At 42.9% G+C, this 17,890-nt stretch overlaps 1 protein-coding gene across 3 annotated transcripts in view; it reads left to right on the forward strand.

Moving 5' to 3' along the window:
• Nucleotides 1-17,312, forward strand: part of LOC128758949 (MAM domain-containing glycosylphosphatidylinositol anchor protein 1) — a 194,075-nt gene extending 176,763 nt beyond the window's left edge. For 2 of the 3 annotated variants that reach the window (XM_053865466.1, XM_053865468.1), the window contains 2 exons: nucleotides 10,794-10,911; nucleotides 11,726-17,312. In XM_053865466.1, coding sequence (XP_053721441.1) covers nucleotides 10,794-10,911; nucleotides 11,726-11,811 — 204 coding nt within the window. In that variant the 3' untranslated portion in view covers nucleotides 11,812-17,312. The remainder of the gene's footprint in view (nucleotides 1-10,793; nucleotides 10,912-11,725) is intronic. The other variant, XM_053865467.1, reaches the window with a different exon arrangement.
• Nucleotides 17,313-17,890: the final 578 nt, after the last annotated feature.

Genomic DNA, 17,890 nt, shown 5'->3' on the forward strand with positions numbered 1-17,890 from the left:
CCCCTTTTGCATGCTGAATCTAAGCGTGTTGGAACATAAAGTAGTTATCTTTTTACATAGTTATTACAAGTTATTACAACATTTCTGGTCCTTATTGAATTATAAACTTGCTTATTAATGTATGTGCATTACAGGCCAAATGTTTGGTCACATCTTCTGATTCAGTGTTTTTTTCCTTATTTTTTACTATTGTCTGCATTGTAGATACATACTGAAGACATCATTTATACGAAGCAGGATATATAGAATTATGTAGCAAAGAAAGAATTGTTGAATAACTCTAAATATATTTCACATTTTAGATGATTCAAAGTATCCGCCTTTTGCTTTGTTGACAGCTCTGCAAACCCTTGTCCTTCTGAATGAGCTTCATGTAGTCACCTTTTGGTAAAACCTGATCAGGTGACTCCATCATGAAGCTCATCGTGAGAATTCCAAGTGCGAGCAAAGTGGTAATCAAAGCAAAAAAATATCAAAACACGTTCTGAGTAATTACACACTTCTCTGTTTACTACAGTTTCACATGTTCATTCGTAGTTTTGATGCCTTCAGTGAGAATCTACAATGTAAATAGTTGTGGAAATTAAGAAAAGGCATTGAATGAGAGGTGTGTCCAAACTTTCGGACTGTATTGTATCTATTATATGTTTAATGCATCAAAAATTGAGACTATGTTGCATATTCTTCTTAGAGTTCTACATTCCTGCATTTATGTTTTCAGGAAAATAGTTGTCACAACAGTGTTGTGATTCCACCACAGGATGGTTCCTGAAATACATTTAAAAAAAGAGGTATCATGATGCTGAATGTTCTGTCCTTGCATGAGGATGCTGGGTCTCAGGAGGTTAATGCTATTCAGTAAGTTTCGCCTGGACAGAATCCTCAAAAGCCTTTCATAAATCCTGCCAGTGTTGAAGGTTGCCAAGACATTCCCACGCAAGTTGGCCGTTTAATTTTACGTCTTCACCCTTTTCAATGAAATGTTCCTCTTTGATATCACTATTTCAGAAGGCTGCAGCTTGAAAATGGTTAGAGATGAAGGCGTACTGAATCTTCAGTGTGACCCAACGTTCGGGATGCGAGTAAATCACAACTTACGCAGATGTTTGTCTGATCTGTTCATCTCTGCCGCAACAATGATGATGGCTCCAGTATGCGCTGCCTGTGGACTGACAGTGAACGGAGGTGCCGCCACTACGGCAGAAGCATCGTGACATACTGTACGAGTGAAAATATTCATCAGAGGTTGAATATTCCTCTTCAGAATCCCAGTCGGTCCAATTCACTCTCTTGCTCTCTGCCGTGTAACCACGATGCCCATACATGCTTGAAGTTACAAGCCTTGGGATTTGGAACTAGGCTTGTAGCAATGCTGTGAAGGGTTAATAGCTGGGCATGTCAGGGACCTATGAAGCGGTTCCTCGTGAGATGGCAGCTTCATTTGTTATTTTGTCTTGGCAGCGAATGAGATTTAAGCCTCCAAATATTGGCGGTTACCATTCCGCTGAGGATTGAAAAGCCTCCACATTGGTTTGCTTCTTTTTCTTTCATAGGACAAAGCTAAGCTAACGTCACATTCATCTTAAAACAACCAACCCCCAAAAACTTTGGAGGTGATATGAAAGTGCTGCGCCAGCTGTCGTCTCTTTTGCTGACTCAGCGCTTTAAACAAGTTGTTTTGCATCTTGTGTTTATTTGCCACATTCCTGAGTGAATGAAAACATCATCTGAGCCAACAAGCACTTTAGCAAGCACAAACGCAACCTGCGTGTTTGCGGCGTTATGATCTATGGTTTAGAGGAGTCACAGTTAGACGAGTCAGAGATGAGGTTGTCATTGAATGTGACTAGAAAGGATAAGAAATGAGGTACACGTAGGGACAAAGAGAGTTTGGACAAGTGGAGAGGAGAGACAGTGTTGGACCAGGGGTGTTGAAGACGAAGAAGCAGACTACCAATGAGGAAGGAGAATATGAAGGAGCGACTGGAGGATGATCAGGGGGGAGGTGTAGATCTTCCTGTGGTGGCTGTAATGGAAAACGCTGGATATAATTTCCAGTGAACATCAGAGACTGCCTCTTCCTTCAACTCAATCTTCCCCATTTGTCTGCCTTGTGAAGTCCATTTTGGCAGCCAAACAAAAGTGTACACAAAAAAGTAAGTGCAGTAAAAGTGATCTAATATCATTCTCCAACAGTGTTGATGCTTCGTGCCTTCACTGCACTTAACAACTCTCAGATGTGATCCTCGAGTATATTCAAGAAGGGACACGGCTCTCGCTCTCTCTCACTCTGGCTGAGTCTTCAGCCCCAAAGGTGTCCAAATAAAAAATAGGCTGGGAGAAGGTGAGCAGGCAGAGGTGGAACTTTAGCCTGAATTTTCCCTCGTGTGCTAAAAAAAATCCCTCCACTTATTTATTATTTTGGGGTGGTTGGTAAGGTCAGTTCGTGCACTGACTCACACCTACAGGACTGACGGCAAAGTCATTTGAATCTAGCAAATCTCTTGGTTTGGAATCCTGGAGCGTTCTGAAGTCTCATCAGTCGCCTTCTGTCGACGAAAAACTAGGGGTTCAAAATTACACCTAAAGCTAAAGATGCTGCGTAGACTCACTGGCTGTTAACGTCTTCAACTGTATCAGCAACAAGTATTTCATTGTAAATTCATGTTTGGAAGTTTCTGTTCATTCATTTATTGCTATGTACAAATGATACAAACTACCACCCTATGGATGCGGGCGAGTCCGAAGTTCTAGTGGCTAATGTTTGACATTACGGATCAAGCGTTGATGTTAACCAGTGATGGGCTTATGAGGTTTCATGAAACACTGTCCTCAATATTTGTTGGTGGCGCTGTTGATGGTAGATCAAATCTAGTGGTAGTAGTTTGGCTCTGAAAATTCGAACAGTGTTTCATGAAGCTTCATAAATACATCCATAGTTCTTTAATAATCCCACCAGTCTGCCCTGGATTTGCCTCAGATCCTTCTCACCTGGCTGAGGAGGCTTCCAGGGGAGACCATTGCCGAACTACTTCCTTTGGCGGTCCTGAGACTGAGTCCAGTCCAGAGAAAACTCTGGTATCTTTGATCTTGGTCTTTCAGTCAGGACAAAGCTAGTGATCCCAGGCGAAGGCGCAAACCCACCGAAGCACTTTTGGCTCTGCTCTTTCGTCCCCGCAACAGATAGTCTTTGTGACTCAGGACTGCACTGATTCATCTGTTTATACCCTTACTTGTGAACAAGACCCAGAGATACATATTTAGTCCTCCACCTCCAGCATATTGTATATTATTAGCAGAGCAAAACTAACTCATTCCTCTGGAGTCTGTCACCAAAATCTGAAGCTGTCCTATGCTAATTTTAATCTTCGATTTCATGGTGGTTGACAAGCTACTATTTGGCGTATTACTGCCCCCTACTGGTGTTGAAGCCTGTCCTCAATTTTCACCCTGCAAGCTGAACCAATATTTTCATACTTGCAAATCCAATTTCTTTCCAATCTAGTCAGTGGTCATCCATCCAGTTCAGACGGCTAAATGTTAGCAGCCTCACTCTTGGTGATACACAAACGTATAAAACCGGTTAGCTTCAAATGAAGTGTGAGCACCCTGGAAAGCGGCGTGCGCGCACGCACACACACACACTCGGTCTCAGATCCCCCGCAGCAATTAGCTATGACAGGTCAATTAACAGGCTTATTTATGAGCGGAGCGATGCCTGCTAGTTGTGTTGTAATGATTCCAGATACTGGCTGTACGTGCACCAGGGAAATTGAATCCATGATGAATGTGGGCTGCAGGCCGGAGCTGCCTTTGCTCTTCATTAAGTCTGCGGCAGCAACATCATGTTTCTTTTACCATTAAGGGGGAAATTAAGTTTGAAACAATATACGTACTGTAGGTTCCTGGCTCCGCTGTGATGGCGGAACTTTTATTGCGTTTGTAAGGTAATGAGGCTCCAGAAGGAACGTGTGAAGAACATGTTGAGCTGGGCAGATTTCCTTCTCCTCCTCCTCCACTTCACCTCTTTTCCAGATCCTGACTCTTTCCTGTGTGTCGAATAATCTTTCAACTCGCTGATTTACACCTCCTCAACACGTTCAAGCTCTTTCCTACATCGATCATCTTTCCCACCTCTCTGCTCTGGTGCATGGATCTCTCCTCTTCTCTTGTTCAATTACAACTTCAGCTCTATTCTTGAATGCCTTTTTGCTCTGGTGCACCTTCCTATTTAAGTAAATGCTTAAGTTCCCACGCACCATTTTGGTCTCTCCATGCACTAGAACCAACCCGCCCTCCATCCCACTCCCGTAAAAAGGCATCCTTCTGCGTTGCATGTTGACGCCTTGGCGTTTCAATGAAGTACAGAATATTTTCCCTGTTTCTGAGGGTAGATTCAAGAACATTGCGACTGAAATGCACAGCCGTTTAAGCGGCTTGAAATAAGTGACTTCCATGTGGACGGAAAGGAGCGCCACCCCATGGCTTACTTAACCCCAACCTCCATCTTTCTTTTTCGTGATGCGCTGCCCACGGCATCAGGTTATGCCGCGGAAGGTGGCTTCAATTGAGAACCTAATGCGTCAACATGCAACGCTGAAGGCTGCCTTCGGTGTCAGAATGGGACGCAAAAGTCCCATATATTACGTCATGGGAGTGAAGAAGGGTTCCTAAAACCATCCACCTTCCTTTTCATGCTCGTATCCTTGTGCATTATTTCGCCGTTACACGTAAATCAGAGCACGTTCTATGACGTAGACTGCACCGCTGCTTATTGTCCCATGAAAAATGTGAACACATTTGCAGTGTGTTATATGGATTCACATAACTGTGACCATGCATGTTTTATGAAGAAATGACACCACCCTGCATTATTCCTGCTTCAGCTCACTTTCCTATTCAAGTACACTCTTCTGGTTTGCTCCATCAACCATCATGTTCTCAGGCATCTCCGTACTCCATTCCAGTGCTGTTCTCCTACAGTAACGTTACACTTCTCTGCCCTTGTCTTAGTACACCGTTCTGCTTCAGCGCATATTCATCTTCAATACCAAGTGTACTGCTCCAGTTTGTTTTCGGGCCCCTTAGTTACACAGTGTAGTGTACCCAGTTCCAGCACTCCTTCCTGCCAGAGGTGGGCCGAGATGCAGAGCTAACTGGAGACCAAACATTTGTGTTTGTGATGAATGTCATGTTATTGTTTCTCTCACTGGTGTTGATTTCAGAGAGGCGTGAAGGAATAGCATCTCAGGGCCGTCCGTCTCACCACACTGTCAGGTTGTTGGATTCCAAGTGCCGGTTTTATGAATGCTAATGTCCCCACACTCTCTCACACACACGCACACACACACACACACGAGCAGAAGTAGGCACCAGAGAGACTCTTGTCACTATTCCTTTTTAGAACATTCGCCTTAATTGGTCTAGACAGCGGAGCGTGGATATAATGAATAGGAGCGGTACAGTACGAGAAGACGCCGAGGGGAATCTGTGTGTGTTTGGGAGCAAAGTAAGATGAGTTTCCACGTGGTTGTTGTGCACGGGAACAAAAGGACGGAATGGTTTGCATCATCAATAAGGCAATTAAAATGTCTGAAATATTCATTGTATCGTGGCTTCAGCAGGAAGGTGAGACAGGACGGATAAAGGGCTGCCTGCACGAGCCCGGTTTCCTTGGCAACTGGTTGCCTCATCCGTCTCGTTTGTCTTTCCCTCTCGTGTGAATATTTCATGTTGTGTCCATGCGTCCACGCTCTCCGGGTCTCTCTCGTCTTCTGGAGTCCTTGACCACTGCTTTCTGAGGAAATGTGATCCTAAAGCGGAGAGGAACGAGAGGCGGCGTATTGGGTAGGGACGAGTCGTAGATGTCCTGTGAACGTGTCCAGCAACTGTCAATGAATGAAAGCAAAACGTGTTCAATTCTGTCCGACAAACCTGCCGATGAAAATGTCGACTATGCGGTTGATAGTGTTTTGGCTTTGCAAGAGGGAGTCAACCTGACATTTACTCACTCAGGGAGACAGAGCATCTCTGAATTTGGATTCAAAAATATTGTTAATATTAAACAGAGTGTCGTACTAAATTCACTGCAGTCTGGATTAGGGTTTGAAAAATCCAATCTCTCCTAGATACAGTCTCTAGTTTAGTAGTGGTCTAGTTGTGTGTACCCCTCATTCTGCCCACTGTTTGCTAGGTGTTAAAACTCTGAATCGCCGGCTCACATGTTTGGATATGAAGACGTCCCGCTGCGACTGACGGAGCTGCTAAATAATGTAGCCATCACCCGGCCGTGATCCGAGCCCGGTTTATGAACATACTTAACTGATTCCACTCTGCGGCGGCCACTCGCTCCTGCTCTGGATCCATCCTCCCGCAGGCTTGATGAAATGAAATAAAAAAAGGCTCAGCCTCATTTCTCTCCCCGGCTCATACCTGTCTGGTTATCCTGGCTCTCACCACCTGCTCCCCCTGCTCCTCCGGTCCGCTCCGTCTCCATCCACCGCCGCTTTGGTCAGGATCAATAATAATGATTGAACTGTCCGGTGTTGACAAAGAAGATTAGCCTACACAATTGATGTTGCTCTACAAGCTGGAATTACAAAGGATGTCTGGAGCGCCATCATTTGGCCCGCTGATACGGATCGCCGCATCCGAGGCTGTTGATTGGTGTTTGATGGAAGCGATGTCGCCGTCAATATTTGTGGCGATTGAGATGATGTGCTAATGGGAAAACAGCGGAGGGGAGGGAGTCAAAGAGATGACGTCCGAAATATAAGCCTTCGAGAGAGAGAGGGGTCACATCCTGCGGTCTGAATTGGAACCAATGGGTTATATGAAACACATCCTCTTTTGACCACCTTTTCACTCAGTCAGAGGGGGCTGGGTACAGTCCCAGCTACTCAGGGTGAGAGCACATCCCACTGGGCAACATTATATATATATATAGTAACATTATATACTGTTACTCTTCCTTCAAGGCCAAAGAGAAGAAGCAATGAGAAAGTAAAGTGTCAACATGATGGGAAAATGAAAGTGAAAATAAATCAATAAATATTAAGCTATTATGTGTAATTATGAAATTATTTTGTAAAAACAAAAATACACAAACAGTTGGTTAATTGTGTCTTATTTCATTTAAAACACTTTCTATTTAAATATTCTCGATTCGCTTACATTTCAAAAATGTATTTGACATTCCAATTTTTCTTTTAAGGGACAAGAAATACTCAGAAAAAAACAATGAAGTTATATATATTGTATACAGTCGCACTCATTAAAAATGGCACAAGATAAAATTTGCAGAGACATTCAGACATGGTCAGGTTGATTGTTTTACTCTGACTCCACATTAATAGTCACATTTGGTCCCCAGAGTGTGTTTTTGGACTTTGGGAGGAAACCAGAGTGCCAGGCAGCACACATTTGTTAAATATTACAGTGATAATGAAATAACAATTAAATGAACAAGATTTACTTACTAAATAAACTGATTTAAAATAATTGAATCAAGGCAATGTTTTTTTTTTTTGTACATGTGTTTCCCTCCAAAATGAATGTACTGTCATGTTTCATTTGCTGAGTCATCTTTTTCGACTTCTCCGGTCTTTTTCTGCGTATATTTCATCAATGAGAGTTGAATAATGTTAAATTAAAAAAAAAAAAAATGAAAAAAAAAAATGTTAGAGGCCATAAAATATTTTTAAAGCAAAATTAATCAATTAAAACACAACAATAAATTGCAAGTTGATGTTTTTGTGTAGAAAAAAAAAAAGTAGTAGTAGTATATAAAAATACTACTACTATTAGTGATGATGTTCTATGTGGCTCGAGGACTGCAGCGTCACCTGGTCACATCGTGTCTGTCATCTCTCCCGTCACAACAACAATCAAATGCTTCTCTAATTCAGCCAGAATCTCCAGAGTCTTTTGTTCTGAAGGAATCACCACGTGGTTCGCAGCACGCTGCCCAGACCTCGCTCCATTTCTGCTTTGGTCCAGAGCGTGTCAGCGGAGGACTCCAGCTTTCTAGTGCTGCACAGTTCACCGACTGCACACCGAAGGCCTTTGAGCCGCCGCCACTCGTCTCCGCCGTCTCTCTCTTTGTGCCGTGGCCACAGAAAGTAACAACGTCTTTGAAAGCAGCTTCCATCGCTGAACGAGAGCCGCTGTTCGGCCTGTTCACAGAGATGAAGCCAGCATCCCACTGTGGAACTTAATCTGCCCAAACAATGTTGTGACAGCTGGCGCTTCTCTGCAGCGGCAACAAGTGCTCGCTGACTTGTCATGTCATTACTGTTATTTAACTTTACAGGCGTTTCCTGCCGCCTCATGCAGGGACCACAGCCACGCCGTAGATCAGCAGGCTCTTCCCTGGCAAGCACAGCGCTACTGCAGCAGAATTATCTGGTCTTTTACTACTGGTCAACTGGTCACTAAGCACTGGACCGGGAAGACAGTAGTTGTCAATATTCTGATCTATTTTTTGTATTTATTCATTTAATATTACCTTTTTTTTTCTTTACTGTCTAATCTTTAAGATTTCATGTGTTTTTTTGTGCTGCCATTTTTGCCTTTTTAATGATCTTTCCTATTTTTTTAATTTATTATTATTTTTTATTTAAGGTTTTTACACACATTTATTTGAGAATCAAATATTTTCACGGTTTACTACTATTTACTACATTTATTTTTCCACTTAAATATGTTTTCAATTTTGCTTCATTTATTTCGTGTCTGTCTGACCTTTACGATTTGTTTTTGTGTTTGTTTTTTTGTCTTTTATAAGTGATGCAATTTTTGAATCTTGCTTTTTTAATTTTAAGATTTATACACTACATTAAACACTGTTATTACATGTGAACCTGTTATAATTAGTTAGTTAGTTAGTTATAGTCAAAATTATAGTCAATATTTTTCTTCTTTATCTTCCTCATGTTTGCATGAAAGTTTTTTTTTTTTTCATTTTGTGTTGGCCAACTTCTTTTTACAGCAGTTAAGTTGCATTTGGGATTTTTTTTAGTCTTCTAAAGTGAAATTTGTATAGTTTCACCTATTTTAATTATGTATTCAGTTAATATGTTTTTTATTTGCTGTGTTATACGGTAGACCTGAAACTTTCCTTGTTTCTTTATTATTCCTTATTATTACTATATTATTACATTGAAACTCCATGCAGTGTTTACGTGCTCCACCTTGGAGCTGTCTCTTGTTTTGCAGAGACAGTACACAGTTGCTGTAAATGTAAGTCGGTCAAAAGCTGGTGGTCAGTTTCCCCAGAAGACCCAGCTGCCGTGGTTATAAAAACAAACTCAGATGCCCCTGAGAACAATGAGTCACAAATGAACACTAAAGCGGCTGAAATGACTCTTTTCCCGCACCCGGGTCGCTGCCTTGCTCTCTGCATGCGGCGCTGCCACCAAGCCTCCAGGACGCCTCTCAGAGAGGCTGGTAGTCGCTCACTTAAGGAGGGGAAATGGCATCTTCCTCCTCTGCTGCTCGACTTTAAACATTTCAGAACTGTGGATGAGTTTGATGAATTTTGAAAGAGAGGTCGGAAGTAAAAAGAAGCTACTGACACTCGTACTTTGATACTCGCTCTGTGCTCCAGAGGTTTACTGTTAGAGCGAACAGGTATCGGAATCAGATCTTTCCTACTGACAATTTTACAATGTCAAAACTAAGTGATGTGCAGAGATCACAGGCTTTTAGCTGTCTGTCTATCCATCCATCCATCTGTCACTGTTTTGTTTCTTGTTTTTTATCACTGACCTTCAAGTTTTCACTATTATTATGACTATTACTGTTATTGTCAGTTTTATTCTGTTTTGTAGCTGTAATTTTTCTTTTTTTTTTCAATTTAGTTATTTAATTTCAATATTTTTTCGTTTTTATGAGTTGTTTTTTATTTTAAAAAACATCACAAAAATATATTGTTTTTTGTGGTCATCGTTTCCTTTCTTATTATAGCATTCAAGTTGTATTAGTTCATTGTTTCCACTGTTTGCTTTACCTTTTAAAAAGGTATGAAGTTTGTCTTCTTTTTCTGTCTGTCTTCGTTTTTATTCCAGCAATAGACCATAAAGCTTAATTTTATTTGTGATAAATATGTTTCTGCTTTTTGAGTTTTTTCTTCTCTTCGTTTTTTTTTTTCTTTTTAACTGTGTTGCTTATTTTACTAAATAAGAGCTAAGTTACGCGATGGTCACTGGTGAAACACTCCCTCTAATGAACACCTGTTTCATTTGCTGATGTACAGCTGAGCGCATGTGTTGGGTCACACTGGCCCCGCCGTGCCGTTCCTTTGAGTGCCTGTTGTTTTCCCCTCCGACTCTCCAGATGAAGGACCATAAATCTTGTCGTATTTAAAATCGATAGAAGCTGCAAAGTTTACCACGAGCAGATACAGTTGTGTTGTTGCGCTGGAGCAAAGTTGCCCTGTTTGTTTTCTCCCTCACACTCCAGACCGAATACGCTTGTTTTTTGATTAGCTGGGTGCGGTGGGCTTTGGGTGCCACGGTACGCCACAGTAATTACACTGTCAGTCACAACCAGATGGCTCGGCGTAATGTAGGAAAATCGCCGGAAAGTTTTCTGATCCTCTTTTTGTTTTGTTTGTGAAGAAGCCATTCGTGACGGTCTTGTCTTGGCTTCTTCTTCCCTCGACTGGTGTGTTTTCATCTTAAATGTTTCCCTCAGCGCGACACCTACGGGATTATCAAGGATTATTAAAAGATCCTGGCATTCCTTGGTTGGTGGTGAACAATAGACCTATGCATCTCTCTCTTCTGCCTCAGATCGTCTTTGAGGGAGTCCGCGGTCAAAGTTTCGAGGGGGACATCGCCATCGACGACGTCTCCATCACGTTGGGGAAGTGCAAGCAAGAGAACACTGTTGCCAGTGCAGGTAAGACAGGTAAGATAGAGGGTTGTGTCAGAAACAGGAGAGCAGAAGGAGAAACTTTGGCTGAACTGAAGGACTGGAGTCGGAAACTGAAACTATAGGAAGGGCTGGTGATTGGATGCCGCGTGACTCAGACGCATCATTTGCGCTCTTTGGATCTTCGCATTTCCCTCATATCGTGTTCATCTTTTCACTTTACGGCCCACATTCCCACACACACCTCCGCACTTCATTACATCCAAAAACACTGTCGTCTGTTGTCCAGTGAGATAAATCTCACACCTCAGCGTGGTGCGATTCAACTTCAAGAGAACAAGAACACTCTGAAAACTCTTTTGATAGTTGCAGCGGGGGATCCTGACTGAGAATCTGCTTTATTGAAATGGGCACTTTTCAGAGTCAGATCACGCCTGGTTTGAACGCACACTTGTGGACCAAAGTTTTGAAAGGTTTTATTGGGTGAACTTTATTTGAAACTGAATCTTTCGCTTTGAGAGTGGCAACCCTTGATCCCTTAACCAGATAAAAATCACATCCTTAGGGCATCCGTTCTTCTCTGTGAGTCCAGCCATCCTGCACAAATAAAACAAAAAAAAAATTGGCGGATGGATGGATGGATGGATGGATGGATGGATGGATGAGCTGATGGATGAGCCGATGGATAGATGGATGATTGCGTGAGGGATTAAGCACTGATGGAGGGGTGGAAAGGCGAGTTAAAGGAAGGGTTTGGTGGAAGACGGGATGATGGATGGACGTGTCAGTAGGCTATGAATGAAGCTTGATTCATTCTTCCCCTCTTGAAAACGATATCTTTGTGTTTCAGTTCTGATCGGAGGCTCACACTCGCTGTCGCTGACCTGGTGGCTGACCGTGGGTCTGGCCTTCGCCCTGCTGCTGCTCTACAGATGATGAGCACTTGCCACGTCGACTCCTTCAGTCCAGGCTGCCCCCTTTTCCTCTCAGCCAACCCCCCTCCCCGCCGCACCCCTCTCCTCGCCATCTCATACGTCTTGCTTTGATCGTACCACTTCCTCCTTTGCTTCTCAGCATTTAATCAACCGACTCACAAGACTTTCCCAAATCCACCTCACCCCACCACCCCACCATCGACCTTCATGATGTATTCTCACCCGCCTCCCCCCCCGATCCCCAGACACACCAAAGTGTCGGACACTCTACCAAAGATGACAAAGGACCTGAGGGAATAACAGGAGGGCCGGCAGCCAAGCGCCAGAGGAGGAAGGGAATCCTTCTTTTCTTAGGTTTTCCCAGACTGTCATCGTGCCCCAGATTTTTGGGAAGAAATGACAAGAGACAATGAAGGAAAGAACGTTGAGCGAAAGCCTCTCTGCTTGCCCTCACGCTTGCCACAAAAGACTGGAAACCTCAGTGCGGATTTTACGTGTACATTTAATCTATATATATATATAAATATATATATAAATATATATATGAGGTATAACAAGACTGCAACACGAGGACGACGACGGACCTTTCAAAGTGGAATTAAAGAAGCACAACGTTTATACAACCTCTGCTATTCCTTTGAGTTCTTTCTCGGATTCTGTGAAATTTGTCAGAGTGATTCAGTGTTTTTGATATTTAGCTTTCTCTTCTTGGTTTTTGGAGGGGCAATAAAGTATTATATTAATATGATGGGATGGATTTTTGATCCAGGAGACGGAGCGTATGGAGACATTGAGAAGATTTGTCGAGTCCGTTTCGTGTTACGTTGCAGACCGGATCCGTTGCCTGGCTTTCTTGTGTATCACGAGTTCATTCCAATAGGGGTCGGCATTGAGTCCTAACACCTTATCAAGAACAATCATGTTTTAACATATTATTCAAGAAGCCATGTTAGCCGCTGACGCAAGCCTAAATTCATTATTATTATATTTTGAAGACATTGTTTGAGATAGCAATATATAAAGCTTTGTGTTACAAACAGATGGATATTTAGAAGTGAGCAAATGTCTTCAGAAATGGAACAAAAATGTGTCTTAAATGACATAAAAATGACCAATTTACCAATATGGGCGACAACATCCACATGTAATCCTACATCTTATCGAATATTCCTCATGTAGCATCTGACTTGGCCTTTAAAACCAGTCCCAGGTTCACCTGGCTAGCACCCAGATGGCATGACCTTAGGATCAGTGTCCAACCTCATTGGTGTTCCGTATCATGGCGCAAGTCTCTAAAAGGCTCCCAAAACGTTCCCCAAACCCTTCAGGTTTGGGTCTCCATGCTGGCTGTGTGACTAGGTTTAGACGGTTCCCCATCCCATCCTGGAGTCTTTCCACTGGAGCAGAGTTGAATTGTGATACATTTTCGGAAATCTCTGTTTATTTTATTTATTTATTTAAAGGAAAGTAACTGCCAATACGTCCCATGGAATTAAAAAAAATGAATGGGAGGTTCCATTAAAATGGTTGTTCAAGTCTGAAGATTTTAGAGCAGATAGTGCGTATCAAGTGGCATTTGAAAATGGGGACAGTGTTTCATGATGCTTTCTATTTAGTAACTCCTGCGTCATATGAACTGTGTCTTTACAATTTCATCAGTCTTGGGGGAGAAAGACCTTCCTGAGACAGATACACTTCTGTTGGTCTCAGAAGCCGAGTCAGGTTGGAACCTGAACTGAGCTGAAGCCCACTGTCTGGTGGAAACACTCAACGCAAACTTGTGATGGGCCGATGAGGCTTCATGAAACAGTGTCCCCAATTTCAGAGCCCACTCTCTGACACTCTCTGCTCTAAAATATTCGGATTTGAACAAAACATTTCAACAAAAGCTCACATCATTTTTGAACCATTAGCGCCACCTACCAATCTCCAAAACTAATCACAGTGTTTCATGAAGCCTCATCAGCCCAGGACGATAGGACACCATGACTAACTGCGGCTCTTTATGAAGTGACCCCATGTAAAGTTCTGGATAACTGCGCTGAGCATATTATTTGAAGGCGCATCACGTCCCGCCCAGGAAAGACACACCTCCATCGAGCTCTTCCAGGTCCAAACACAAGTTCATTTCAAAGCTCTTCACTTCCACTCTGCATTGAATGTCATTGACAGGCGTGCGCGTACTTGTGGTTGCATCATCATATCCTAACAGTGAATGTACTCTCAACAATCCATAGATTGTGGATTCCAAGCAATACTCATATTGATGATCTATATACTCGAGTTTATTCTTAGGCCCTCCATTGTATGACGTCATCCTCACTCATGTATGTTCGCATCTACATATCGTTTCAGGGATTGAATGTGAAGTCAATCCCCGTTTTCATTGCTTTACTGTAGCATTTAACCCGCAGGATTACATGTCACGTCTTCTTCATGGGCTCATTGTTTGGATTATTTTGTGCCGTTCTTTTGCCATTGTTCCGCCTCCATGTTTGCCATCTTCAATGTCCTGATGTAAAGTCTTGTGTACGCTGAGGACGATTAAAACTGTCAAGGATGAAAACCTGTTGCAAGTTTACTTAGGTGAGAGGTCATGTGATGTGAAACTGCTGCTAAGGCTCAGGTGGATCTGCATGGGGATGGGACGGGCCACTTGTGACCCCACACTGGCGCCACATACCCGGTAAATGGACAAAACCGTCGTACAGATTCACAGCAGTTTGGTTTGACCCTGGATGTGTATTAAAGCCAAGATGCCAGCGAACGCCGGCTATTAGTGATGAGCTGAAGAGGCTTCATGAAACAGTGTCAGCATTTTCACAGCCCACTAGATGGCACTGTCTGCTCTAATATCTTTGCATTTATATGATTTCATTTCATTTCATTAAAACTGATAGCGCCACCTACTGAGCTCTGAGAATGAAGACACTGTTTCATGAAGCCTCATCACCCCATCACTACTGGTCACGTACAACTTGAACAGTTTGCAACAAATCTTGTTCAAAAGTTTTTATTTATTTATTTATTTTTTGCTCATGTCCCACATCAATCCAGTCATGTTGTCTTTTCCTCCCACAAATCACACCCCCCCACACCTCAACCATATATGTTGACAGGATGGAAAATGAGTCTTTGGAAGGAGTATCATTGCAATGGAGACCCGGAGAGTTCATGATCCTTTCCTCATGCTGTTGGTATTAGATCACTTCATCACATTCTCTCTCACATATTGACGGCTGTCTGGTAGACTTATCGGTCCAATGTTGGCACTGAAGCCTTCGCCATTGCATGTTGATGCCGAGGCGTTTTGAAATCACCGAAGGTTTCCCATCTGTGGCATTAAGTGGGAGGGGTCCAAAGGCCCGAGAGTGTCGACCGTAAGCTCTAATTGATACTTCACTTCTGATGTTACTTGGTATATATAGCACCTTTTATGGCCTTGTGATTCACTCGCAATGTCAACAAGTGTGGCCCACAAGTGAAGCCTAGCAAGTGACCAACTTACCACGCACCAGTTTCACAAGCATAATACCTACACAAGCATGGTGTGTGTGGCATGGCTTAACCCTCACCCCCATATATTTTTTCACAGTGATGCACTGCATGCACCGACGCTGCCTGTTTCCATGAGTAGCCTCACGCATCCAACACAGACGCTTGTGTTCAGTGTGAGTCCGGGGCGCAGAAGGTTGTTGTGAGTGGAGGTGGACTTGAGGAAATATATATACCAAGTGACATGAAAATTTACTTAAAAGTGCTGAACGTAATGAGTGTCACTGTTGCTGCCCGACATATAAGGAAATATTTGGGGAGGGGAAATTAAAAATGACCTAATATGTCGACCTAATATGTCCTTCCAGAATTTAGACTTTTTTCTTTCCTAAAATGCCTGACTTTGCGGCAGATTTAAAAAAAAATATGGTGCTTTTTAGCCTGAAAAAAAGCTCCAGGCTGCAATGGCTTTAACAAAATATATTTTATTTGCAAGAAAAAGAGAAGTGTATTTGAACAAATAATAGCCTCCCACCGCCAAATGCTTTTGTGCGTACTAAATTAAAAACTGAAAATAAGTGCATCATGTTCATGCTGACGTTCAATGAGTAGTTTTGGGCTGACAGCGTGCAGTGAGCGCACGTTGTTTTGTAACAGAGCTCCTCACAAGGGCGGAGACTGGCGGACGTTTGGATGGACGGAGTGTCATGAGGAGAAAAGGTGGGGAATATTTGTATCTGTGTGTGAGCGGAGTTGTTCATTAATCCAGCCAATTAAAACAGCTCTACGGGGTCAGGATGTACAGGGTCAGAAACAGCCTGGACTGGGATGGATCTGGAGGTCAGCCATGTTTGTTTACGTCCAACCCGTATAGTGTTCGGTGACGCTGCACCAGTAAGTTCCGCTTTTTACTTTGTCTATTCTACATTTCATTCATGGGAATTTGGACATTTAGGAATGGATTCAGGATCATTCACATCCCAGAAGTGACCCTTGGTGGCAATATTTGGGGGCAAATGTGAGCCTTTGGCGTCGCACATGACTTCATTTTTAATCCCACCAAAAACTTAATTGGTTGGATTTACGGGAAAGTCGCAGTGATTGGACAAAGCTGCAGCACCTCGCAGAACTCATGGGGATTGGTTGGAATTGCGTTGTTTGGAAGCAAAAATCCACTTCATGATGGTCGATATGTGACAGGAATTCATTTGAGCTGTTGACCCTTGTCTCTTGTTAAAGGTGTCATCAAAAAAGCGACCGCTCTCCTTGCTTCCGTGATGACAAATGACTTTCTGTTTGGCAGTCTTGTTTGTTCCACTGTGTGTGTTTACAGCAGTGTTTGTGCTGCTGAAGAACCTGGTCAACAACATGGGTGACTCACGTCCACTTTGTCCATGAAGGATCTGCTTTGCAGAAGAGAAGTATCCCATTGAGACGCTCTCTGAAGTCAAGTCTGAAATCACATGAGCTTTCACTGCTGCAACAGTTGTAGGGCTAAAGCTAGCACTAGCACCAAAGAGGAATAGGAATTTTCCCCCAACCCAACAGTACTGGGCCCAAGGAGTAGTGAGGGCCTCATGAAGCTTCATGAAACGGCGTCTTCATTTTGAGAGCCCACTAGATGGTGCTAAAATCATTGGATTCCAACAACCATTTCACTGAAACTTCACTTTATTTATAACCAAGAGCACCACCTAAGAGGACACTGTTTCATGAAGCCTCATGAGCCCATCACTGCCAAGAAGTCCAACATGACCCAACAATAGTATGTGACGTTTGGTTCCATTGTGTCCATCACATGAGCATCGGGTCCAACATCTTCCTCCATCCGACTCATCCAACATGCAGGTGAACACTAAGCAGCGACTGGTACACTGCCTGGTCCAGGTGCAGTCTGGAGAAACTGCCGACAAGCCCAGCGACTGTGTGGCAGCATTTTTACACAAATTATTTTTGTGAGCTTGAAAAAGTGTTGAAATAAGTTGGGTGCACAAATATTCAGAAAAGTCCTGGACATTGTCATGATTTATTTCAATAAAAAAAAATGAAGATCAACTTGAATGGTTCAGATGAAATGATTCCAAATTAAATCATGGGCACAAAGATGGTCTTCTGGAGGTGTTGCTCCTTTCGTTTGTTGCTGAAGAACCTGCCTGTCGGACCTACTGAAGTGGTCTTCTCTCTCATGCCCTCCTCGGTGGCTTCGTCCCAGTAACATTTCGCCTCGTAGTTTCACTTTGGAGGCGCTGAAAACTTAAAATTCTCCAGCAGGTGGAATATCAAAGCTTCAGTGTGCGTGTTAAAACGTCCTTACAACAAAGACGAAGAAGGCGGAAACACAGAACTAGAGACCTTGTTTTTTTTTTCTTTTTCTTTTAAGGCTGTGTTCTTCTGATGTTTGCAATCTTTGAGTTGATCCCTGAAGTCCACCAATCCAGAGCTTGAAGACCGAATTCCACTTGTTTGATCGGAGGCCTCTGGAGAGGCGTCTGAACGCTGGGAGTGAGGGGAAATGCAAAAACGCTACATCCAAACGTCTGTCCTGTTTACATTATTCATCAATCGCTCCTCCACTTCAAGTGAAC

The sequence above is a fragment of the Synchiropus splendidus genome, chromosome 5, assembly GCF_027744825.2.
Source record: "Synchiropus splendidus isolate RoL2022-P1 chromosome 5, RoL_Sspl_1.0, whole genome shotgun sequence".
Taxonomy (NCBI): Eukaryota; Metazoa; Chordata; class Actinopteri; order Syngnathiformes; family Callionymidae; genus Synchiropus; species Synchiropus splendidus.